Source organism: Monodon monoceros, unplaced genomic scaffold, assembly GCF_005190385.1.
Source record: "Monodon monoceros isolate NGI ecotype Baffin Bay Population unplaced genomic scaffold, NGI_Narwhal_1 Super_Scaffold_7, whole genome shotgun sequence".
Taxonomy (NCBI): domain Eukaryota; kingdom Metazoa; phylum Chordata; class Mammalia; order Artiodactyla; family Monodontidae; genus Monodon; species Monodon monoceros.
The window spans coordinates 97,574,477-97,600,131 of NW_021703784.1; the positions used below are offsets into that span (position 1 = coordinate 97,574,477).

Below are 25,655 nucleotides of genomic sequence, written 5' to 3' on the forward strand. Positions count from 1 at the left end.
TGAACCCTAAAGCCGAAGAAGTATAGATAAGCTCCCATCCCACTAGATGAGCCCTAAAGCTGAAGAAGTATAGATACGCTCCCATCCCACTAGATGAACCCTAAAGCCGAAGAAGGAGAAATTACCGTACACCCCTCATCACGCGCAAGCCCGTCCTTGGAGAAGACAAGGCTACACTTCCCCTCGTGAAACCACAGCAATCTGGGGAGGGGAGTAACCCCCACCCTCTCCCAGCGGACAGGCCCCCAGGAGCCTGAGCCCGAGCAGCTGCGCTTGCTGCAACGGCCAGGAGGTGCTGGGCTGCCACTGGTGCGCCCCGTCAGCCAGCGTAACCCCACCTTCAAGCACCTTGGTTTCCCACCACGTTACTGGGTTGGTCTTCCCGGCAAAGCCCAAGTCTTTACTGGGTGACCCTTCCCTAGACCCGGCCCTACCCCAACCTGGAATGGGAGACCAAAACCCCATACCTGTCTTTCGGCCTGCATCCCCAGCTCTGGGCGTTTCCAAGACGAAGCCAGCAGGATATAGAGCACCAGCAGCCCGAAGACCACCACCAGCATCCCAGAGCAGTTGGCAAAGACAGCCTCACTGGGCAGCCTGGAGTACGAGTTGGTGCCATTTTTCCTGAGGATGACAAAACAATGTGGGCGCTCAAGAAACTTTTCTACCTGTTTTTGCCCAATGTGAGACTCAGTGCCACTAACAGAGGATAAGAAAAGCTTCCCAGCACCTGCTGTGACCTGGAATATTAACATACTTTCCAAGTCTCTGCCATGACAAGTGTCTGCAGAATGCTTTTTCCCTGTGAGGAAGCTAAAGCTCCCAGACATGAAATGAACTTTTCCAGTTAACATAACTAGGAAATGGCACAGCCAAGATCTATACCCAGGTCTGACCTCAAATCTTGTTTGCTTTTCACTGCACCCCCACTACTTCAAAGAACGGAGAATGGGAGTGGTTAGGCATGCAGCCTCTAGTCCTAACACAAAGCTCCTCCACTTACTGGCTGTGTGCCCTTAGGTGCATTACTAAACCTCTCTGTGCCTCTGTTCCCTAATGTATAAGTGGCAATGACAACAAATGTTGTAGGGCAGTTAGAGGATTAAATTTAAGATGTTTAGAATAGTTTCTGCCACAGAGTAGGTTCTAAATCGCTTTGATGCTGGGTATTTGCTGACCAGTGTACCAATCTCAGCCTAAAGAAAGACCGATTCCATTAACCTTCCAGATCAGGAACGAGCCCCATCCCAAAAGCTTCCCTCCCTTGGATGGGTCCTATGATCATCGAGTGCATCTTCTGAAGACCCTGTTCCTTCCCCTCCACCTTAGAGTTGGGGGCGCCGTCCCACTCACAGACTGGAGAAAAGCTTCTCATTAATGCCGGAAATGACAGATGCAATGGCCAGAGAGAGAACAGAGGCTCCAAAGAAGACGTGGATGGGTTTAAGGAGGCTGCGCAGCTGCACGGACGCCCAGGGCAGCAGGAAGACCGCAAAGCCCAAGAACCACTGTGGACACAGGAAGTACTTGACTGTACTGTGTGTGACCAAAGGCACGCCAGGTCATCCCACCCACCAGTGCCTCCTACCCATCAGTGAACCCTTGCCCTTATCTCCCAGCTCAAACCTCCCACCAGGCATTGCCCCAGCACCACACCTAGCCTCCTCACTGGGGTCTGTTTGTCTTACACAAAGGAATGTAGGAATGTTACCTACATGAAATGCTTAGCTATCCCCAGTCTCCTGCAAACCCAGCCATCCTTGTTTGTCTCTGCTTCCTTCCTGTCCTGGCTCACAAAACTCATTTGTACAGGGCTGACATCAGAATACGGATACTACTTCTAGAATTGCTTCTAGTTCACAGAAAGGGGGGAGAGAAGAGGGCAGAAAAGATGATTTACAGTCAGTGTGGTGCGTGCTGTGACAGAGTTAGCTTAGAGCGCTCCAGCACCACAGGTGGGCCGTGTGAGGGGTAAGAGCTGGAACAGGGTGAATTCGGGAACCACCAATCTCCCACAGCCCTTCAAACTGCCGATTCTACAGGATGTGCCCTGCAAGGCCGTCTCCAGGCAGTAAGCAGAAGGGATATTTGGTGCTGATGAAGTGAAGCCCCAACGAGAGCTGGCAGCTGTGGGAATCCAAAGGAGAACAGAGAGTACCCACCTGACAGGCGAAGAGGAAGACGGTGGTGATGCCCAGCCAGCTGTGCAGGGAGTAGAGATTGGGGATCTTTCTATGGCTGTGAAAGTCAAAGACGGCATGCAGCCCCAGTACAGTCAGGATGAAGGCCAGCAGGTGCATGGCTGCGTGGCCGAATTTCCAGGGCAGCTTGGGCCCTACCCATGACTGGGGCAGTCGGTAGACCAGTGATGCTGTAGGAGAGAGAGCAGTCCCTGGGCTCGGCCTCTTCCCCTGTGCTCACCCGTGCATTAGGGGAATTACCCTGACGTGATCCCAGACAGCCTCCCAACAAAAGAAGGAAATGCTAGGACATCAGTATCAACTCCTCAGCATCTTCCATCCTTGCATCATTTCTGGTATAGCCATCAACCATGAAGAGGGGAGACAAGGACCATGACAAAAGGGAGGAGCCGGAGGAGGGACAAGCTAGGAGTCTGGGATCAGCAGATACGAACTACTCTACATAAAATAAACAGTGGGTCCCTACTGCAGAGCACAGGGAGCCATATTCAGTATCTTGTAATAAGCTATACTGGAAAGAAATCGGAAAATATATACATATATATGTGTATATACATATATATATATACACACACACACACACACATATATATATATCTGAATCACTTTGCTGTACACCAGAAAACACAACTCTGTAAATCAACTATACTTCAATTTAAGAAAGGGGGGGGTGGGTAGAACAGGTTTCATGGACTTGCCATTCTGTCATAACAATAATAAATGCCACTTGTATGCAGTCTTACAGGTTGAAAAGCAACGTCACATCCATTATTTCATCTAACTGAATGAATTCTCACAACTGGAGTGAGTTGTCGAGGACACAGGCTTTAAGGTTAGATAACCGAGGTCCAGATCCAGGTTCTTCCTCTCAGCTATTTGGCATCTTCCTAAATCTCAGTTTCCTCATCTGTAAAATGGAGGCAACAACAGAGCCTCACAAGCTTCCCGTAAGAACAAAAGTGGGAGGATGTATCCAAAGTGCACGGGGTAAGCTGCTATTATCAACGTCATTATTCCCATTTTACAAGTGGCGAAAATGAGACTCACCTGGGCCCCAAGGCCTGCCTCTGAATGCACGGGGCAAGGATGGGTCTGGCAGGAGTAAGGAGACCCCTCAGGTACGGCCCTGACTGTGCCACGGAGGCTCCAGCCCCCGCTCCCTAGAGCAAGGGCTGGCAGGCTGCCGCACACAGGCCAGGTGCAGCCCGCTGCCGATTTTCGTGAATAAAGTGTTTTTACTCCATATGGCTAAAGGTCATTTATTGAAAAGAACATCTTGTCCCACAGCTCTGCAGAGCCACCTTTCCTCACTTGTCTATTCACTTATCACTACCACACGTTTTTTTTAATTGGAATACAGTTGATTTACAATGTTGTATTAGTTCCAGGTGTACAGCGAAGTGAGTCAGTTATACATTTATATATATCCACTCTTTTTTAGATTCTTTTCCCATATAGGCCATTACAGAGTATTGAGCAAAGTTCCCTGTGCTATACAGTAGGTCCCACGCTGTCTTAATTACAGTAGCTTTATAATAAACCTGAATAGACGGGAGAGTAAGCCCTCCAACTTCGCTCTTTTTCAAAACCACCTTGACTAATCTTGGCCCTTTGCATTTCAAGATAATTCAGTCTGATTGTCAATTTTCACAAAAATAAGCACTGAGGCCTTGGGGTTGAAATCAACCTACAAAACGATTTCAGGAGAATTTACATCTTTACAATGTTTAGTCTTCCAATCCACTTACACAGTAGTATATCCCTCCATTTATTTAGGGCTTCTTTAATTTCAATACAGTTTTATATTTTTCTCTGTAGAAACATTATATGGCTTTTGTCAGATTTATGCCTAGGTAATTAATGCTTATGGATGCTATTATCAAATTATATTTGATATTAAATAATACTTTAAATAACATTAATTTTAAAATTTGTACTTATTTTTTCCCAGTTTTATTGAGATATAACTCACATACAGCACTGCATAAGTTTGTGTAGAGCATAATGGTCTGCCTTACATACATCATGGAATGATTACCACAATAAGTTTAGTGAACATCCATCTTCTTATATAGATACAAAATTTTAAAAATAGACAAAAACTTTTTTCTTGCGATGACAACTCTTTGGATTTACTCTCTTAACAGCTTTCATATATAACATACAGCAGGGTTAACTGTATTTATCATGTTGTACATTACATCCCTAGTACTTATTTATCTTAAAACTGGAGGTTGGTACCTTTTGACTGCCTTCATCCAATTCCCCCTCCCCCCACCCCTGGTAACCATAAATCTGCTGTCTTTTACTATGAGTTTGTTTGTTTTTGGAGTATAATTGACCTACAGCACTATGTTACTTCCTGTTACAAAACACAGTCATTCAATATTTCTGTACATTTCAAAATGATCACCATGATAGGTCTAGCTACGATCATCACCATACAAAGATATTACATAATTACTGGCCACATTCCCTACACTGTACCTGTGCCTCATTTGTTTTGCAACTGGAAGTCCATACCTCTTGCTCTCCCTCACCTATTTCTCTCCACACCCCCACCACTATAAATAAAGTTTTATCAGAACACAGCTACATGTTTCCGTGTTGTCTCTGGCTGCTCTAACAACACAGTAGCAGAGCTGAGTAGGTGCAACATAGATCATAGGGCTTGCAAAGCCTAAACTATTTACTGTCTGGCCTTTAACAGAAAAAGTTCGCCAACCCCCGTCCAAGAGTATCCATGCAGCTACCCTTCTCAGATGCTCCCGTTCGCACGACTTCTTCCTCCACATGACACCTGGGCCCAAAAACAGCCCACCCCACCCCACCCCCATAGCCCTGAACCCGACAGTAACAAAGGCCAGGATGGAGAGGGACAGCGCCGCCCTGTACGAGCCCGGGCCACACCATGTCTCCTCTGCTGGCCTGTACTCACCAGCACTGTAGAACACCACCATGCCTGTAACCATGAGCACCGGGTGCCAGTTGAACATGAGCACGGTGCCATCCCAGGCAAAGCCACCTTGCCAGTACCATATCCAATAGATGGTGGAGAGGATGCACATGGAGCCCAGGGAGCACAGCGCCAAGACGGACAGATAAAACCATCCCACAGCCATTCTGATCAAGCACTCCTAGAGAAAGCGGAAACCACACGTCCCTGTTGGCTCAGGCGCACCCCACACGCAGGCTAAAGGAGGTAACACTGACCTTGCTCTTGGCCGGAAGGGTGGTTCCCCTGCTATCAGCCTGGGCACTGTCCCATGAAGCCTTGACGGCTGGGTGAACCCAATCTCTGGTTACGAACAGTGAGTGAGGCCCCGCCCCAGCACCTGGCAGGATACGGCGCAGCCAGCCTGGGCCTAGGGCTGGCCCTGGAGAGAGGCCTCCCCCGCTGCAGCTCGACACCAAGGCTCTAGATCCAGAGCCCTAGGATGCGCCTCCCCTCACAGGACCAGAAGGTAAAGAATTATAACCCCACTCCCCATGAAAAGAAAGGACAGAAATCAAAATCCAGGCGAGATCACACAAATGCCCAGGGCTTCAGTTCTAACGTAAGGAGGCAAAAATCACAATCTTCACACTACCATTAGGCCACTTGGGAGAAAGTGCTATAGGATCCCACTTCTGCAGCAAAGTTCTTCCCCAGACTGTGACCTCTATGGGCTAATCCTCCCACTGGGAGGTAACGTGGGGTCTTCAGAGTCCCCATTCGCCACACCTTTAATTGAGCAAAAAACCCCAGCTGTCTCCAGACCTGAAACTTCTGCTTTCTCTTCTCTGGGGAAAGTCCAGAGGAGAAAAGAGGAAGCAAGAACTCATGATCTAGAAAGCAAGAGTTTATCTTGAGGTTCCTGATAAACTCAGAAACCAACCCTGGTTTCAGGCATGGTGAATGCCTAGCCCCCTAAGCACCTGCTCTTAAAATTTATTTATTTATTTTTAGCTGTTTTGGATCTTCGTTTCTGTGCGGGGGCTTTCTCCAGTTACGGCAAGCGGGGGCCACTCTTCATCACGGTGCGCGGGCCTCTCACTATCGTGGCCTCTCCAGAGGCACAGGCTCAGTAGTTGTGGCTCACGGGCCCAGTTGCTCCGCAGCATGTGGGATCTTCCCAGACCAGGGCTCGAACCCGTGTCCCCCGCACTAGCAGGCAGATTCTCAACCACTGCGCCACCAGGGAAGCCCAGCAGCTGCTCTTAAAAGCCAGGCAGGGCTTCCCTGGTGGCGCAGTGGTTGAGAGTCCGCCTGCAGATGCAGGGGACGCAGGTTCGTGCCCCGGTCCGGGAAGATCCCACATGCCGCGGAGCGGCTGGACCCGTGAGCCGTGGCCGCTGAGCCTGCGCATCCGGAGCCTGTGCTCCGCAACGGGAGAGGCCACAGCAGTGAGAGGCCCGCGTACAGCAAAAAAAAAGCCAGGCAAGTGGGCGTGAGTTGGCAGGCAGTCTGCAAAGCCACAGGACACCCCTGCTTTCAGCATGGGCACAGCTCTCAAGGCAGGCACACTGCCCCGTGGACTTAGGCCAAGAAGCTGACACAGTGGCTTCCTGCAGTTGAGGTCCCTCAATCTGAACCAGCTAACAGAGAAGAGGCCCCTAAAATCAAGAACTCCCAAGGAGATAGAACACTTGACCCTCACCTTTATACCTAGTGGCAGGCTGACAGAGTGGTGGCCTGGACTCCAATTCTTATGCTCTGAGGCTCCTTAAGCAACTCACTTAACATTTGTAGGACTCAGTCTTCTCATCTGAAAGAAAGCCATGGCAATAGGATATAACTTACTGAAAGGCAGCTATGAGCAGACACCACACCAGAACCTTACACACGATCCCATCTACTCATCTTCACAACCCCATGTGGAGTTATCCCCATTTTATAGATGAGGAAACTAAGGCTCAGACAGACTAAATATGACCCAGTAAGTGGGCAGGGAGTTTCAAACCCTTGTCTATTCGGTTTCAAAGCCCATGCTTTTAATTTGACCACAGGTTGTCAGAGAGTCGAGAAAATGTATGTAAGGACATTGTGAGAGTACAGTATTATAATTTTCTTAGTATTGTTACAGCATTTCATCCTAACAACAAAAACCTCAAGCTCATGGCCCCCATGGCTGCCCAGGCCTCTCAGGGGCCCCAATTCCATGTCGTGCCAGCTCTCTCCATGCCAGGTGTCTACCTAACCACAAACAGATGCTAAGCTCTCACAAAGAGATCCAAGGTGGCAGTAATCTCTGAGAAAGTAAGATCTGAGGTCTGGGGGAAAAAATAAGCTTCCAGGAGGTTGGAGAGAGAAAACCATGCCACCTGATTTCTGGAAGCTTTCTACCTTAGCTACTGAGCTCAGAGATTTGCTACCCAGCCTCAAGAGTTATCCCCTTAGTTCCTGTAAGGGCAGCAGAAGTTTCAGGTCACCAGAGGTTCAATCATCCCCCCAGTGAAGTGTCAGCACAAAGGAGCTCTCGGTCAGCAGGCTCCATCCACTGAATAGTATCTACTTTTTTTCCCCCTCCCTTTGTAAGAGGAAAAAAGAAAATATAATCCAAAAGGGACCACATCTACCCCCCTAGAAGAGGTCCTGGATTACTGCTCTGGGACAGACTTGGAAAAGACAATGGGGACACTTCCCTAACAGATGGCTGGAATGTTTTACCAACAGTACACAGACAAGCCCTCCCTCTGCTCAAAATAGAGAGCAAAAGGAGAGAAAAAGGAAGAATGCAGTGAAAATTGCAATCCAAATGCTAAGAATATCCTCTCATTTATTCCAAGAGAACAGGATGTGCTAAGATTTCAGGATGTGCCCACCAGTCCTATTCTGCCCTCACTTGTAGAGACGCATTCTAAGACAAAAGTCGGCAAACTCCTGTAAAGGGCCAGAATGGTAAATATTTTAGATTTTGCAGGCCATACGGTTTGTCACAACTATGTCATCAACTCTGCTGATGTATTGCAAGAGCAATCATAAATAATACCTTCACAAATGAACATGAGCTATGTTCAGAAAAACTTTATTTATGGACAAAGAAATTTCAGTTTTTATATCATTTCCACATGTCACAAAATATCATTTTCTTTTTTTTTTTCAATCATTGAAAAATGTAAAAGCCATTTAGGCCAGCCAGATTTGGCCTGTGGGTCATGTTTGTTGATCCTGATCTAAGGAGTCTACTCTCCAACCTAATATACTTCACAATCCCTTAGCAAAATGGATTCTCCCAGGCTGCACTAAAACAGATCAGGCCCTGGTGTAGGAAATGGGTATATCCTACTTGGCCCTAGCCTTAGGAAAAGGCTCTATTCCAAACCCTTTCACAATTACTTAGAAGTGCAAATAGATGAAGGAACAGGAAGTCTGTTTGTTGCTCCCACTTCTCAGATGAATGGTGCGGGCTTTAGGAATCCTGAGAACCAGATTTAGGGCTCAAGTCCTGAACTCTTATCTTACGGATCAAAAATATTAGGGCCCAAAGAAGGAAAGTGACTTGGCCACGGTGAGTGGCCGAGCTGGTACAAGGCTCCAGGTTCACTCCCCCTGTGCTCCAAGGACTCCTCACTTCCAAACGCAGCTTCGTAGCCAGAGACTCAGGAGTGAGGGGCCCTAAATTCCACTCAGGAGGTAGATAAGCAAGGCCCTCCTTAGCACCTGAGTGATTACAGCCCCGCCCTTCGTACTGCCTCTGGTCGGCCTCAGGTGTCCAGAGTAGGTTTCCAGGAACCCGGGGACCGATCCCTGACGACTCCGCCGGGACCAAGATCCCTTGGTCCCAGCTAACCTTGGGTGCAAATTAAGGCAAGGGGCTCCACCTGCTGACTGCGACTTCCGAAGAGCTTCTGTGCTTTCCAAAGAGCTTCCTTCCACCACCTGTGTAAGTAAGGGCACAGAGAACGATGTCCATTTCGTAAAAGAGAAAACTGAGGCCGAGCGAGGGGTCGCGACAGCGCGAAGCGAGGCAGTAGCAGAGCCAGCACTCGAACCCAGGTCCCTGAACTCCCAGCCCGGGATCTTTCTCACCCCCGAACCACAGTGGAACGCAGGGGTGCGGGGGTCTCCGAGACCCGCCTCTTGCCACCCGGCGCCGGACCGGCAGTTCCCGAGGCTCCTGGGAGATGGAGTGAGAGACTCTCAGGAACGCCCGCTATCACCAGTCACAGCCGCTCTACAGCCAACTGGCGGGGCCGCTCTGTCACCTTATAGGCTTGTAGCACTTCCGGTCGCGCGCGCTTCTCGCGCGCGGCCGCCTGGGAAATGAAGTCCAGAGCCGCGGGGTGGCCGTCAGACAAGGTGCTGACACTAACTCCAGTTCCTCCACGGGCGTTTCTTCCCCAAGCCCGGGCTTCGAGGGACCAGGAACGCCGTCACGGATCGGTCCTGTCCCTCACCCCCCACCCCCTCGATTCCGTGGAAGCGGAAATGTTCGGGCCGACGCGAAGCCTCTGGCCAGGGGCTGGCCCTCGGCAAGGCCGCACGCGGGGTAGGCGGGAGGCCTTGGCCCGCAGCTGGGAGCCCTGGAACAGGGCGCAGCGACGCTGAGAGAGGGGCGGGCCCAGGAATGCGGGGGCCCAAACATGGCGACTGAGCGGGCCAAAGAGCGGGGAGAAAAAGCCGAGGACAAGCGGGTAGCACGGCGCAGACGGAGCCCGCGTCACCCATCTACTTCCGGAATTTAAAACCGGTTTCCGGAAGCCAGGACGGTGTCCCCGTGACAACCGACGTTGGGCCTTCTAGGTGAGAACGCTGAGGAGGAGTGGGTAAAGTGGCCAGAAGTCGGAATTTTGTTAATTGCTTTGGTTTTGGTTTTTTGCTCAGGCAAGCCCTATTTTAAAGTGGATTAGGAAGGGTGAGGAAAATTACTCAGGGGACAGAGGGAACGCGGCAGATAGCGGTGGACAAACTGCGAAGACCGCTTCATTACCTTGGGAATCACCGCTGCCCTAACCTGACGTGATGGTCATCCTTCCCGTAGAGATGGCGGTGGGCGGCTCTATATAACGGATCCTCACAGCAGCCTTCTGTGGTGGCCTGTGAAGTAGTAGTTAAGAGCACGGGCTTTGTTTTCACACCTAGTTCTGAATCCTGGCTCTGCTCACGGAGGAACGACTGGAACTCTGACCCTGTGACCTTGCCTGTAGAATGAGGATAATTCTTGCCCACCTTGCAGAGTAGTTGAGAGGATTAAAGGAAATTGTCCTGGTTGACAAATTTATCATGGTGTCGGTATGTAGCTGGTAGCTATCGATATTATTTGATGAATAAGGAGACTCGGTTCAGAGAAAAGCACCTTCGTACATCCACTAAAGTGGGACTTCTCCATCAGGTGAGGTGGACGAGGTTCCGCAGCTTCGCAGAGCCTCTGTGTAAAGTGGGGTAATAAGCGTAAGAACTGCTGCTTCTCAAGATGGGTGTAGGATTAAATAAGGAAATGAATATGAAGAGTTTGTAAACTGTAACATTTTACCGATATGAATTTAATCGTTCTGTAACACTTGGAAGCATTTTGAAATTTGTTCATAGATTTGATCCAGCTGGAGGGGGTCACAGGACACCCCCAAAGCAGCCTCTGGGTCTTGGAATAAATGAAAATAAAAGCCCAGCTCCCCTTACCTGGTGCCACTGTGTTGCTACCATAATCGTAAACGTTAGGAGAGCACTATTTCCTCTCCCGCCTAGTTACATGTAAACCTGTCAGTTATGTAAGAGGCAGCTTTGTACAGCAGTTAAGAGCACAGACTCTGGACCAAGACTGCCTAGATCTGAATGCTAGCTCTGCCACTTATTAGCAATGTGAACTTGGACAAATTATTTTACCTCCCTGGGCCTCAATTGTCCCCTCTGTAAAATGGGGAGAGTAGTAGTGTGTCTTCTACCTCAAGGGTTATTGAGAGATTTAAGTAATGTTAGCGCTTAGAATTGTAAGCGATATTGTAAGTGATATACAAAGGTTTTGTTGCTGCAGTTAGTAATAGAATTAGTATTGTTACATGACCAGACAGTCACTGTGTGTAGTATCCCTAGATTCCTTTGGACTCAAAAGTGTTTAGAAAGAGCTCTACATCTAGAGGGTTCCAGCCATGGAAAAAGGTTTGAGGGTGAGGGTCCCTGGAAGGAGTGACTAGTTGGGGTTTTTCTGTTGTTGTTGGTTTTGTTCGTTGATGTATCCCAAGCACCTAGAATGGTGCCTGGTACATAATAAGTCCTCGGTAAATATGTATTAATGAATTTCTAACCTCCTTTTTTTTTTTTTTTTTTTCTTTTCATCAGTAGGCCCTTGTCTGAGAGCAAGGGAAACAGCTCTGATTCTGAGGAACTATAGCTTCTCCCTCAGTGCCTGGGAGAGTACTAGGACTGCTTTCTGGGAACTGTGGAATGTGCCCTTGGGGGCCCAAGATAGCAGAAGGAAGATGCTCCAGACCAGTAACTATAGCCTGGTGCTCTCCCTGCAGTTCCTGCTGCTGTCCTATGACCTCTTTGTCAATTCCTTCTCGGAGCTACTCCGAATGGCTCCCGTCATACAGCTGGTGCTCTTCATGTAAGTTCAGTGGGTGGGACAGCTCAACCCAAGCAGTCTGAAGTCCCCGACAATCATAATTTAGCATTTTAAAGTTATTAATAGAGAAATATCAGGGAGAATAAAATTGTACTTTGTCCTGGGTACTCCATGGTCCATAGACATGTCATGGTCCATAGACATGGGCCTGTTTTGATATACTTCCTCTAACAAGGGTTTGGGACACAGGGAGCAGTGCACATTGAAAATGAGGGCCAGATTGCTGACACTGTCATTTTCTCTATCTTCGAGTAGAAATATTGTCTTACAGTGCCATGAAAGAGGGTTACAAAATGTCAAGTAGGGCTTCCCTGGTGGCGCAGTGGTTGAGAGTCCGCCTGCCGATGCAGGGGACATGGGTTCGTGCCCCGGTCCGGGAAGATCCCACATGCCGCAGAGCGGCTGGGCCCGTGAGCCATGGCCGCTGAGCCTGCGCGTCCGGAGCCTGTGCTCCACAACGGGAGAGACCACAATAGTGAGAGGTCCGCGTACCGCAAAAAAAAAAAAAAAAAAAAAAGGTAATTTCAAATAGTAATAAATGTTATACAATGGATATAAAGTACCTGGGGTGGGGAGGTAAAGGCTACTTTAGGTAGTGGGGTGAAAGAAAAGTCTTTTTGAAGAGGGGACATTTGCACTGAGACATGAATGGCACTAAGGCAGCCAGGCGTGCACAGATGAGGGAAAGTGCATTGCTGTCTTGCTAGAGGAAAACGTCTGACAGGACCAGGTTATGTGACAGACAGGGCTGGCATTTTCTGGATACAGGGAGGAGCTGCTTCTCACAGGTGCCTGGGAGCTTTGTTGAGTGGGGAGTGTCAGCAGGAAAGCCTTGTCCATAGACTGCCACTCAACTGATGGGGCCAGTGGGTAGTTTTAGCTTCGTGTCATTTGGGGTCCAAAACCCAAACTACCTCTGGGGGGGTTTCAGAGGACTATATATAACAAGGAAGGACAGACTCCATGGTGTCCCTTAGGACTCAGGGCTGGCTCTTGGGTCCTCCCCAGGCCTCCATTTGGCCGTCCTTTTGTTTTCTGTGTCTGCAGCATCCAGGATATTGCAGTCCTCTTCAACATCATCATCGTTTTCCTCATGTTCTTCAACACCTTCGTCTTCCAGGCTGGCCTCGTCAACCTCCTCTTCCATAAGTTCAAAGGGACCATCATCCTGACAGCTGTGTACTTCACCCTCAGCATCTCCCTTCATGTCTGGGTCATGGTAAGAGTGAGGCTCTGAATCCTTAAAGGGCTAGGAATGTTTTTCTGTGGGAACCCAGAATCTCTGGATGTTTATATCTCACAGAGTCCTTGATAAGAAACAGATGAGATGAATGTGGTCCAGCCTGAAGCTAGACACATGAGAATTTCATAAGGCACTTTTATCTAACCTTATATGTTGAAGAACAGCCTTATCCAAGAGTCCAGGGACACTTCTGGAACATTCAATTCACTTTTGCCCCAAAAGGCCTGCCAGGGCTAAAACAGGAAGTTGAATCTGTTTCATCGTTAGCCGTTTGGGCAGGTGAGTGTTGGTACAGCATATTCTTAGGCATCAGTGTCCCACGGGAAATAGGCAGGAGTGCCGCTGGCCCTTCAGTGCTGCATGCAGTCTGATGCATCCCCATCACTTACACTAGGAAAACCGACCCCCAAGATGCCTCCCTTTGGTTCTAACATAGGTCTGAGAGCAGATCTAGTTTTCATGGTTTCGGATTTGTTTTTTTGTTGTTGTTGTTGTTTTGGCCACGTGGCGTGGCTTGGTGGGATCTTAGTTTCCTGAGCAGGGATTGAACCCCTGCCCCCTGCAGTGGAAGCACAGAGTCCTAACCACTGGACCGCCAGGGAATTCCCTCAGATTTCTTCTGCTTCACAAATTCTTCCATCCCTTTGGGTATTTCATGTGCTTCTCATGTACTCATTTTATGGAACATATTAAAACCTCAGGGTTCTCTAGTCATTTCTTTACTAAATGTGCCTTCTCAGACCAAACGTCCCGTTAGGTTGCCCTTGTGATTCCACAGAGAGAACTAGAGCTCACAGGGAAGAAGCAGAGCAGTGCCGAAATCTCAAGGTGCTTCCCAGAGAGGATTGTCTCTGCTCTGGTTCCTGGAGCCAAAATAGTCCTGGCTTTGTACTGTGAAGCTGTTAATCTGATTAAACCCTGAGTGTACAAGCCTTTATCTGACAGGAACTGAGCCTGAGATTTCCAAGGCAAGACAGTGACCATGCTGAACTCCTGAGATGATGTGTATCATTTCTCCTCGGCAAAGGCTACGGGATGAAATGGAATAAATGGCTTAGTTCAAACTTCCTCCCTCAGAGTTACAAGAATTTTCCCTCTGTAGCAAAAAAAAAAAGGGAACTTGAGGTTCCTTTGAAAAGCACTCCTTGGGCTTGTGGAAAGAAAGAACGGGGGTGCCTTAGCCTGATATTAAACCAGGTGGCATCTCTGCAGCTAACCAAGTTGGAGATGTGAGGGCCTCATCTAGCCATTCACATTTCTCTGTGTACTCATATCTCCTTCAGAACTTACGCTGGAAAAACTCCAACCGCTTTGTCTGGACAGATGGACTTCAAACGTTATTTGTATTCCAGAGACTAGGTAAGGACCAGAGCACCCTCAGGCCTCACTTTGGTCCCACCTGTGGCTCTGGCAGCCAGGGCCTTGATCCTGGCTTCCCAGCCCATCACAAGCAGCGTGGGATGAGTGGGACAGCCACACCAAGAACAGGAGAGACCACTGCCCTCTGCCCTTTCTGGGAGTCACTGGGAAATCGTGAAGCAGGGCCCCTCAGCCTCGTCCGGTTATGTTCTTACCCTGAAACAAATACTCAGGAGCATCCCTGAGGCTTCTTTTCTGTTTATTATCCACAGCGGCAGTGTTATACTGTTACTTCTACAAACAGACGGCTGTGAGACTGGGTGATCCTCGCTTCTATCAGGACTCCTTATGGCTGCGCAAGGAGTTCATGCAAGTCCGAAGGTGACCACTTCTTGTCACACTGATGGATGCCTTTCCTTCCTGACAGAAGCCACATTTGGGGCTCTGCAGAGGGGATGGTCAGCCCTGTGCACTAGGAAGCAGCTTGACATTTCTAGGACAGGCCCAGGCCACTTGTGTTCAGCAGTTGAGAAGGAAGATCCTCCCTCTAGCAAATGAAAGTGTTCCCTAATACAGACTCCCGTACATCATCCCTTCCCGGCCTCCTGCCGCAGTTCTGCCCCCTTTCCTTTCCTGTTCTCTACCCCTCTTCCTCACAGAGGGCTCTGTGGCTTTATCCTGGGGAAGCTTTCCACTGAGCCCAGTAGAGGAGGAACTCCCAGCCCCTGTTCCGTTTGCACTACACACTGATGACTGAAGGATGCGAAGAGTGACTTTTCTGGGCTCCTGACTGATCACACCTCAGACATTTAGATTTTATACCCAAGGTACTTTTTCTACATTTTATAAATAGGAAGTAAATTCTTTACCATAAATGATGGAGTCTCTGCCTCGCTAGATCTCTTCGTGGTTAAGAGACATGCCAAGTCCTAGCCTTAGCATCTACCCGGTCCAGTGGCAGATTGAACCACAGAGCAAATACGGATATTTACTGAATCCCACTGTGAGGACAAGATGAAATTCAGGATGTAATTTGATGCCCCACCCCCATCCCTGGAGTTCCAGACTTCTGTGTTTTATTCAGTCCCTCCCCCTGTCAGAGCCCTAAATTGCCTTCAGAAGAGTAAAAAGGTTCCCTAGACTCTTTTGGCAAAAGAAAAGTTTGTGTGCCCATAGTATCAGTTTTCTACTGCCAGAATAATGTTGTGTAACAGACCCGGCACCAAACTTCAGAGGCATATAACAATAAACAGTTCCGTGGCTCTTGAGTCTTGGGGTTCAGCTGATCTGTCTGGGTTTGGGTAATTTTTGCTGGGCTTGCACATGTGTCTGTGGTCAGCTGTGGGTCAGCCAGGCAGGTGTGATGATCTTGAGATCCTTGATTCTTGGCTAACTTAGGCTGGCCTCAGCTGGAATGACTCTGCTTCACATGACTTATCCTCCAGCAGACTTGCCTGGGTCTGTTTATAGACAGTGGCAGGGGAGCAGGAGAACAAGCCCTAGTGTGCAATCCCATTTCAAGCCTCTACTTGTATTGTGTCTCCAGACTCCCATAGGTCAAAGCAAGTCATGTGACTGAGCCCAGTGTCTGGGAAAGTGCTACAAAGTTTCCTGGCAAAAGACATGGATACAAAAAAAAAAAAAAAGGACATGGATACAGAGAGGGCCATTAATTCAGTCAGTCTACCCACCCACCCAGAAAGTTGCTCTGTGAAACTCATTATTTGGAGATACTCTAGCCCAGGAGTTAGCAAACTTTCTGTAAAAGGCCAAATAGTAAATATTTTAGATTTTGAGGGCTGTGTGGCCTCTGTTGCAATTACTCAACTCCGACATCTTGTAGCATGAAAGCAGCCAGAGATGATACATAAATAAATGACCTATGTCACAAAATATTTTTCTTTTGGTTTTTTTTTCAACCATGTGAAAATGTAAATTTAATCTTAACTTGAGGACCATATAAAACAGGCTAGATTTGCCCCCAGGCCATAGTATGCTGACCCCTGGTTTAGAAGGCTAGAATGAAGTTCTGGGGAAAGAGAGACTAGTTGATCAGCCATGCTGTCCAGATTTATCAGATATTTTTTTCAAAAGGTACAGTGTTCAAAGAAAATACCTAAGATCCCATATCCTATAACTGGAAGAAGCAATCTAAAAAGTCCTAACGAAGCTACTGTCTATACTTACTATACCTTCATCTGTACAAAAAGATGACAATAGCCCAATTTTTAAAATATTTTCATAAAAGCTCTTAACAGGAATACTATAACCGCCTTTGTTCACCACAGTCCCTGCAAGGCAGTTTCCTGTGTCGCAAAAGGAATCAGGGCTCGGCCGTTCCCCGTGGTCCGCAGCTACTGAGTACAAGCAAATGCCTGCTCCTCACTCACGGCATAAACGGAACTTTGTGGCCCTAGGAGTCTCGGGGCAGGGCTGGTGTTCCTTCCTTCCTCCCTCCTCCCTCCCTCTCTTCCTTTCTTTCTTTTCCTTAATAGTTAATACATTCACGTGATACAAAATTCAAGTTATAAAACGTTTTATGCAGTTATTCTTCCCACGGCTATGTCTCAACCACCGAGTTCCTTCTCCCTCCCCTCCTTGACAATCTACATTTATTTAACATACCTCTTAGAGACAACAGAACATTTCAGAAACATTTTTACAGAAGGAAAAAATTGCCATATCCAACCCCAGTTATTTATTTCAAATCTTTGACAGTATGTATTCATATTTTATACACAGTTGTGATTATGGGGAATAAGCCATAACATAGTTTGCTTTTTTTTTTTCACTTAGCAGTAGGAATATATTTTTAAGTTGTGATATAAATTGACTGCTTGGGGACAGTCAGTTTTCAAAGATCAGAGGAAGAAAATAAACACTTTAAAAGTGCTTAGAGACTTTTAGTAGCATGGAGTTGCTTCTGGCTGCCCAATGCTCTACTCAAGAACTAGAAAAACCAGATAAAATATAAAAATTGTCTTTATAAAAGGCCTTAGAGAATTGCTGAAGGAAAGAGGATTAAAGGGCCTAAAATTTTGAAGTAGAGCGAATCATAGAGACGTGAGCTGACAGTTTGCAGCACATTTTCCTGTGGGAGCATTTGCTGACTTGGGGTTTGAGCAAGAGGCTGAGAATCCAAGCATGGCCCAGACAAGAGGGTTGCAGCCGGGGACCAGATAAGCCAGCTGAGCTTAGTGCTCTCGTGACACTGGAGGAGCAAAGCTGGGGACTGGAAGAGCCTTAAAAACAACACATTTTCTGTTCAAGATACTTACCAAATTCTGAAGCTGTGTAGGGCCAGAGGCTATGGAAAGCTAAGCCTCAAACCTCTGAAAAGCAGAATCGAATTTTTGGCACACTTACTGTACTGATGATTAGAATTCAGGACCCACCGGGGGAGGGGACTGGTGAACACACAGGGCTTTCAGCTGCAAGCTCAGGGGGGCTCCTCACTAGGAACAAGGTGAAACAGGTAGACTGAGGCTTATCATACTCACAGTGTAGCCACAGACCATGTAGTCCCTGAGTGGATTAAGGTGATCGGCCCCCATTCCATTTGCGTAGCAGAGGAAAGAGCAGAAGAGAAAACATCTAGAGATGCTCTAATTTTTTTATACACAATTTCTGGATCCAATAAAAATTACTAGCAAGTCAAGAGATATTATTTAAAACCAGAGCAAAAGTAGAAAATAGAAGCAGGTGAGCCAAATATTGAAGAAAGTTGACAAGGAGTTTAAACTATGATTGATATGCTCAAGAAATAGAGGGAAATATGAAGGAAATAGATTAAATATTTAAACTACACCTAGGGACTTCTAATAATGGCTAAGATGCTTGGGAATGACCCCTCCACAAACAACAGCTGTAAAACCTGGACATAATACGAAAAACAGCTACTTGGAGACACTGGAGAACGAAGGGAAGCGGAAAGTCTGGTGGGGAGTCCACACTCGGAAGAGGATTGTGCAGAGAAAGCTCCCTGTTTTTGCTGCTTGTAACTTAGCAGCTGACAAAGTGGTAGGTACAATATGCTGGTGGAAAATCACAGTATGAGTACTGAGCCAGGGCAGCTGAAGGCCCTGGAGGGAAAGACGGGAGTCTCAGAAGGGAAGAGCCAGAGAGAGGGGAATCCCCAAGTTCTGTCTGCCCACATCTCTGCCCAGACTCTGGACCACAAATGTGCCAATCAGACTCAAGGCAGCTCAGCTAAAGACTGAACATCTAAACTAAGATTGGAGCTGCCACCCCATAAGTGTGATTTGCACTTGTATATCCACCCAAGCTAATTGCCTAATAAAAGAACCATCACTCTTTGGAGACAAATAATAGAAACCAGAGTCTCCACAGTTTAACATTGAAAACTGACACCAACGCTGAGGTGATCCAGATACTGGAATTAACATACCAGGTTATTAAAGCAGCAATGAAAGTATGTTCTCAGTGAATAAGGAGATAGGCAAGCTACCTACCTGAGCATAGAAACAAATGACTTGAAAAATAGAAACGCCGGAAATAAAAGTCACAGTAACTGAAAATTTTTAAATTAAATGGATGGATTTAACAGCAAAAGAGGTGATTACAGAATGGGTCAATGAACTAGGAGATAAACCAATAGAAATTACCCATGCTGTAGGACAAAGGGAAAAAGGATTTTTAAAAAAGACTCACAGACCAGTTAGATAAGGTCAAACAGTCTGACAGATATGTGATTGGAGTCCTAGGAAGAGAGCAGAAAAAAATATTTAAAAAACAGTCAAAATTTTCCCAAATTTGATGAAAGAAATTTACAGATTTTAGATACTCCACAAAGCCACCTTGAATAACACCGAAAGGCCACATCTAGGAACGTGATACTCAAAATTACTGAAAGCTAAAGATGAAGAGCAAATCTTGAAAGCAAGAGAAAAACAACACACCACATACAGAGGAACAACAGCTGCCTTCTCACCGGGGTGATTCAGTTGAAGTCCAATCAGGAGATAGAACCACCCAGTAATTTAAACATGGCAGGGTTAATATATAGAATCATTAAATTATAAGAGGAGAACTATAAAGATGTAAAGAGAGCTCTAAAAGGGTTCCTGAGGGCTGAGGACAAACCATAGGTCCCCCACCCCCAAGGCTGGGGTTCAGACCTCATGGCAGCCTACTGGGTGGTGGACAGGTTCACTGGTTTGCCCAGGCCAGAGCTGGTTCACGGTTGCCAGGCAAGAAACAACCCTCGAGGACACAGGCAAGCTGAGGCTGACGGGCAGGCGCACAGGGAACGTAGGGACACAACCTATAGGCACCAAGCCCAGAGCACACAGTTTCCACATAGGGAGGATCCCAGGAAACAACCCTCCAGGGCACAGATGAGCCAAGGCTGTTGGGCAGGTGCACCAAAAGAGTTGGAGTGCCCTGTGTGCTCAAGGCCTGGAGTGTGTGATGTCCACGCAGGGCATGGAGGACCATGAGAATCTACCCTCTGGGGAGAAAAGCCAAGGTTGGTGAGCAGACACATGGAACTGGGGCACCGCTGTGCATACACGCTGTCCATGCCTGGAGGGCTTTGGGAAGAACAATCCAGGGCATAGATAAACAAGGCTGAGGGGGCAAGTGCACAGAGTTAGGGAGTTGCCACGGGTGCAAGGCCTGGAACATGCAATATCCTTGACAGGAGGGCCACAGCAAAGTGGTCACCGGGTGTGGACCAGGTTTGCGAGGTTGCCGAGGGAGCGCCTCTCTTGGCATGTGGCTGGAGGAGAGCACCACCCGATATTTTAGATGTCCCCTTACACAGTGCACTTGCACCCCTAATAGACCACGGCACGTGAGCAAGGAAAAGCACACCAGAGCTCACTGGAGCCAGGAAGACAAGCCCTTTCGTTCCTTCAGTATCCCTCCAGCACCCTCTACTGACAGAGAGTGCTCACTGTAAGGGAGAAATGCTGATTCCAGTACCGCTATCGCAGGACAGGTTCTGCAGGTGAATGTGGAACTATTGTCCATCTTTTTTCATGCACCATTCTACACATATTTGAACTTCTGTATCAATTACTGTATTAATTACTCCACAAACTTTGTCGTGGTCCCACTAAATGTTCTATTACCTAAAGATTAAATTATAAAGTTGGGGCTTCCTTGGTAGCACAGTGGTTAAGAATCCGCCCGCCAATGCAGGGGACACGGGTTCGAGCCCTGGTCTGGGAAGATCCCACATGCCACAGAGCAACTAAGCCCATGCGCCACACCTACTGAGCCTGCACTCTAGAGCCCGTGAGCCACAACTATTGAGCCCATATGCCACAACTGCTGAGCCCGTGTGCCACAACTACTGAAGCCCGTGTGCCTAGAGCCTGTGCTCCACAACAAGAGAAGCCACTGCAATGAGAAGCCTGCACACCGCAACGAAGAGTAGCCCCCGCTCTCCACAACTAGAGAAAGCCTACATGCAGCAATGAAGACCCAACGCAGCCAAATATACATAAGTAAAATATAAATAAATTTATTTTAAAAAAATTACAAAGTTGACCTCCAACAAATTGTAAATAGAGAGGTAAAGAGGAGAAAATGGTCAGTATATACAAATAAACACATGCATACAAGAAGCAAAGAAACATACACAAAGCTACCACAGCCCTCGTTTTTGTAATTGGTCATTTTTGTAACCGTTCACAAGGTCATAGTTAATATCCATGGCTTTCTTCTTCAGTTGCCCATTCCATATTTCCTTTGCCCTCAGCTAGAGCTTCTGCTGCTGCTCCGGGATCTTTAACTGGTAGAGTGACCCAAACCCCCATTCCTAAGTGATCTGAGTCCTACTTCTGGGGGCGGCCATGGATTTACTAATAGGTGCCCCAGAGAATCCTCTGGGTTCCAGACAGTCCTCCTTGCCTCCATTGTGTAGCAGCAGCCCAGTTTCCCCTTGGGACTCAGATCAGTCATTCCAACCAGTAGGTTGGAACCCCCTCCCCTTTTTGGGAGGGGGCATTGGTTTAGTGGCATAAGGACCCCAAATTGGCCAGGTGGCAATGGTACCATTGTTGTGTCCGCTTATGGGGTATTACTCACTTGGGAGCTAAGATCTCCAAATCAGCAGGCTCAGATTTCTCAGGATAAGAGGCAAAAACTCTGTGGGTGCATTATTAGGTATAATAGTGAGAGGAGCCATTCCTCTCCCACCCCTTGACTCCTGGACCCATGTGTGCTGGCCAGGGGGTTGACAGTACCATATAATAGTCTCTGATTCGAAGACATACTTCATTCTGTAAATTAGAAGCCCCATCCTTTCAGGGTGTTGTCTCCCAGCTGGTGCCATAACTGAGTCTTCAGTAAACCATTCTACTTTTCAATTAAACCACCTTATTCCAGGTGAGGTATAAGCCCATTGCCACACTTCCTTTGCTGTGAAATGAGGATCTTGATCAGATGCAATGCTGTGCAGAATGCCCTGAGGAGCACACCGTGTCTCTGTTCGGAGGACCCCAGGAAACTTTACTTTTATGAAGTGACCCAAGGCTGGTGGGCGGGTTACAGAGGAACTGGGGCACTGCCGCAGAGGCAGAGTCTGGAGAGTGTGGTGTCCATGCCAGAAAATCCCTGGGAAACAACCCTTTGGGGTGCAGCTGGTGGGCAGGGGTACATAGGGGATCAGGATGCTGCTGCAGGTGTGAGGCAGAGGCAAGGTGATCACCTAAGAGACCAGTGAGCCCCACACCCCCTTGGCATGCAGCTGGGGCAGAGCACCAGTGGAAGTCCCCACACACATGCACCTCTGATAGACTGTGCAGCAGGAGCAAGAAAAATCAAAACACAGCACGCTGGAACCAGGAAGAAAAGCCCCTTTCTTCCTGCAGTGTTCGTCCAGTGCCCTTACTGACAGAGCCTAACATTGTGCTCGCTGTAACGGAGAAACGCTTCCAGTCTAGTCCATTAGCACAGAATAGGTGCGGAAGTGTTTATCCGGAGCTGAGGAGCAATACGTTGGTAACGGCCACACTAGGAAACCATTACTTACAAGTTAAATAATACGCTTGTAAATAGCCATCGATCAAAGAAGAAACCATAAGAGAAATTAGGAAGTACTTTGAACTACATCGTGATGAAATACATTTTAAATGCATATGATGCAGCTTTCATTAGAAAAGAAGAAAGATCTAAAACCAACGGCCTAAGTTTTCACATTAAACTAGAAAAAGAGCAAATTAAGCCCAAAGTAAGTAGAAAGAAAGAAGGCTAAATGTACAACCAGAAGAAAACAAAACATGGGTAAATAATAGAGAAAAATATACGAAACTAAAAATTAATTCTTTGAAAAGTTAGTTGATTAATCTTCAGCTAGACTGACCAAGTGGAGTTTATCCCAGGAATGTAAGGTTGGTTTAACGTCTAAAAATCAGGGACTTCCCTGGCGGTCCAGTGGTTAAGACTCTGCTTCCACCACAGGGGACACAGGTTCCATCCTTGGTCGGGGAACTAAGATCCGCCATGCTGCATGGCGCAGCAAAAAAAAAAAAAAAAACCCTAAAAATCAATGAGTGAAATTCACCAAATCAGTAGAATAAAGGGGAAAAAACATTTGATCGTTAATTAGCTGTATCTGTGACAAAATTCAACACTCATTCATGATAAAAATTCTCTGCAGGGCTTCCCTGGTGGCGCAGTGGTTAAGAGTCCGCCTGCCGATGCAGGGGACACGGGTTCGTGCCCCGGTCCGGGAAGATCCCGCGTGCCGCGGAGCGGCTGGGCCCGTGAGCCATGGCCGCTGAGCCTGCGCGTCCGGAGCCTGTGCTCCGCAACGGGAGAGGCCACAACAGTGAGAGGCCCGCGTACCGCAAAAAAAAAAAAGAAAAAGAAAAAAAAAATTCTCTGCAAACTAAGAATAGCTGGCATGTACCAAAATTCCAGACTTCAGAAGGAAGCAGGTGTTCAGCATAAACCACATAGTTTGTACTAACATTTTAGAGACAGTGAGCCACTTTGGATTGGTGGAAACCCTTCTGAAATACAAGTTCCCAGACACCAGGCAAAGGCCAACCTTGCAAGTAGGACTTTCTAAGGATAGCATCTCAGGCCTGCTATGTCAACTCCTTTCTGTTCAATATCACAACCATATTGGTTTTTTCCAGGAAGGTAAGGTTGATTATACCTTTGCAAATCAATGTAATTCATAACATTAGCAGAATAAAGGGAGGAAAGCATATGATCACGAAGACCCAACGCAGCCAAAAATAAAATAAATTTATTAAATAAATAAATACTTTCCCCTGATGTTAGGAGTAAGACAAGAATATCCATTATCACCACTTCTATTCAACTTTATACTGAAGGTCCTGGCCAGTGCAATAAGGTAATAAAAAGAAATTGAAGGTACAGGGATTGAAAAGGAAGAAGTAAAACTATACTTTCTGATAATGTGATATTATGTACATTAAAACCCAAAAGAATCACAAAAGCCTACTAGAAATAATTGATTTACCAAGGGCACTGGATGTTGGGAGAGGCAGCCTGCCTTGGGGCCTAGCATCCCTGCACATGTTTTGGGTTTTTTTAACAAATTTATTTACTTTATTTATTTATTTTTGGCTGCGTTGGGTCTTCGTTGCTGCGTGTGGGCTTTCTCTAGTTGCAGCGAGTGGGGGCTACTCTTCATTGTGGTGCGCGGGCTTCTCATTGCAGTGGCTTCTCTTGTGGAGCACGGGCTCTAGGCATGCGGGCTTCAGTAGTTGTAGCACATGGGCTCAGTAGTTGTGGCTTGTGGGCTCTAGAGCACAGGCTCAGTAGTTGTGGCGCATGGGCTTAGATGCTCCACGGCATGTGGAATCTTCCTGGACCAGGGCTCAAACCCGTGTCCCCTGCATTGGCAGGCGGATTCTTAACCACTGCACCACCAGGGAAGCCCCTGCATGTTGTTTTTTTTGTTTTTTTGTTTTTAACTTTTTATTTTATATTGGAGTATAGGAGATTAACAATGTTGCATTAGTTTCAGGTGTACAGTAAAGTGATTCAGTTATACATATACATGTAGCTATTCTTTTTCAAATTCTTTTCCCATTTAGGTTGTTACATAACATTGAGCAGAGTTCCCTGTGCTATACAGTAGATCCTTGTTGGTTATCCATTTTATTTTATTTTTTTATTTTTTCAACTTTCTCTATAGTTTACTAATAAGTCAAAAGAAAACTTTTCTTTTTAACATCTTTATTGGGGTAAAATTGCTTTACAATGGTGTGTTAGTTTCTGCTTTATAACAAAGTGAATCAGTTATACATATACATATGTTCCCATATCTCTTCCCTCTTGCATCTCCCTCCCCCCCACCCTCCCTATCCCACCCCTCCAGGCGGTCACAAAGCACTGAGCTGATATCCCTGTGCTACGCAGCTGCTTCCCACTAGCTATCTACCTTACGCTTGGTAGTGTATATATGTCCATGCCTCTCTCTCGCTTTGTCACAGCTCACCCTTCCCCCTTCCCATATCCTCAAGTCCGTCCTCCAGTAGGTCTGTGTCTTTATTCCTGTCTTACCCCTAGGTTCTTCATGACATTTTTTTTTCTTAAATTCCATATATATGTGTTAGCATACGGTATTTGTCTTTCTCTTTCTGACTTACTTCACTCTGTATGACAGACTCTAGGTCCATCCACCTCATTACAAATAGCTCAATTTCGTTTCTTTTTATGGCTGAGTAATATTCCATTGTATATATGTGCCACATCTTCTTTATCCGTTCATCCGATCATGGGCACTTAGGTTGTTTCCATCTCCGGGCTATTGTAAATAGAGCTGCAATGAACATTGTGGTACATGACTCTTTTTGAATTTTGGTTTTCTCAGGGTATATGCCCAGTAGTGGGATTGCTGGGTCACTTTTTTTTTTTTTTTAATAGAAGCATCATAAACCTTTTCCTTCTCCTAGTTCCTGGGCCTTTTTTTTTTTTTCACACACACACTGTATTTTATTTTTACACGAGATAGACTGACACCAAGCCTTGTAAATGGATGGCCACAACAAAAGCAACAATGATCTGCACGTTGTTTTTGCTGAAAACTCCAAAACGAAAGGCCTGTCTCCTGACACTGAGCACATAGGCAAGTAGGTAGGCCAAGGCCACCACAGTGTGACTACAGTGTAATTGTTCCCTCCCCCAGAGTAGGGGGAGCCTGGCTTATTTGCTGCTTGCTAAAAAAGGTTCTGAGCCCTTGGCCCTGGGCTCCTCAGATGCGGCATAACCTACTGCGTGCACCACCATTGGGGCTCACTGTGTCATTCGTAGGACTTGGGTACTGGGGAAACAGGCTGCCATGACGATGCTCCTGCT

At 47.0% G+C, this 25,655-nt stretch overlaps 2 protein-coding genes across 10 annotated transcripts in view; one reads left to right on the plus strand and one right to left on the minus strand.

Annotated features, from left to right (window-relative positions):
• The window catches only part of LOC114886670 (cytochrome b ascorbate-dependent protein 3), an 11,157-nt gene extending 1,804 nt beyond the window's left edge, over nt 1-9,353 (minus strand). The window contains exons 1-7 of one of the 5 annotated variants that reach the window (XM_029207474.1): nt 9,214-9,353; nt 9,006-9,063; nt 6,842-6,949; nt 5,140-5,338; nt 2,163-2,371; nt 1,354-1,508; nt 468-624 (exon numbers count right to left, since the gene is read on the minus strand). In XM_029207474.1, coding sequence (XP_029063307.1) covers nt 468-624; nt 1,354-1,508; nt 2,163-2,371; nt 5,140-5,323 — 705 coding nt within the window. In that variant the 5' untranslated portion in view covers nt 5,324-5,338; nt 6,842-6,949; nt 9,006-9,063; nt 9,214-9,353. Of the gene's footprint in view, nt 1-6; nt 625-1,353; nt 1,509-2,162; nt 2,372-5,139; nt 5,339-5,414; nt 5,519-6,841; nt 9,064-9,213 lie in introns of those variants that run through there. The other 4 variants (XM_029207470.1, XM_029207472.1, XM_029207471.1 and 1 more) reach the window with 4 other exon arrangements.
• A 102-nt stretch (nt 9,354-9,455) lies between these two features.
• TMEM138 (transmembrane protein 138) lies at nt 9,456-16,023 on the plus strand. 5 transcript variants are annotated; one of them, XM_029209487.1, is made up of 5 exons: nt 9,456-9,927; nt 11,461-11,728; nt 12,794-12,965; nt 14,273-14,348; nt 14,621-16,023. In XM_029209487.1, the coding sequence occupies exons 2-5, from the start codon at nt 11,601-11,603 to the stop codon at nt 14,731-14,733; spliced, it is 489 nt and encodes a 162-aa protein (XP_029065320.1). In that variant the 5' UTR covers nt 9,456-9,927; nt 11,461-11,600; the 3' UTR covers nt 14,734-16,023. The 5 variants fall into 5 exon arrangements, with proteins under 5 accessions (XP_029065320.1, XP_029065323.1, XP_029065324.1 ...); XM_029209490.1 differs by having other exon boundaries at nt 11,464-11,728; XM_029209491.1 differs by having other exon boundaries at nt 9,457-9,927; nt 11,643-11,728.
• The last annotated feature ends 9,632 nt before the right edge of the window (nt 16,024-25,655 follow it).

Excerpts from the sequence above, each read along its gene's own strand:
- TMEM138 (XM_029209487.1), top strand. The coding sequence starts at position 11,601 with ATGCTCCAGACCAGTAACTATAGCCTGGTGCTCTCCCTGCAGTTCCTG. Across the intron at positions 12,966-14,272 it reads CCCTTCATGTCTGGGTCATG|AACTTACGCTGGAAAAACTC; the intron begins GTAAGAGTGAGG and ends TATCTCCTTCAG. Across the intron at positions 14,349-14,620 it reads ATTTGTATTCCAGAGACTAG|CGGCAGTGTTATACTGTTAC; the intron begins GTAAGGACCAGA and ends TATTATCCACAG.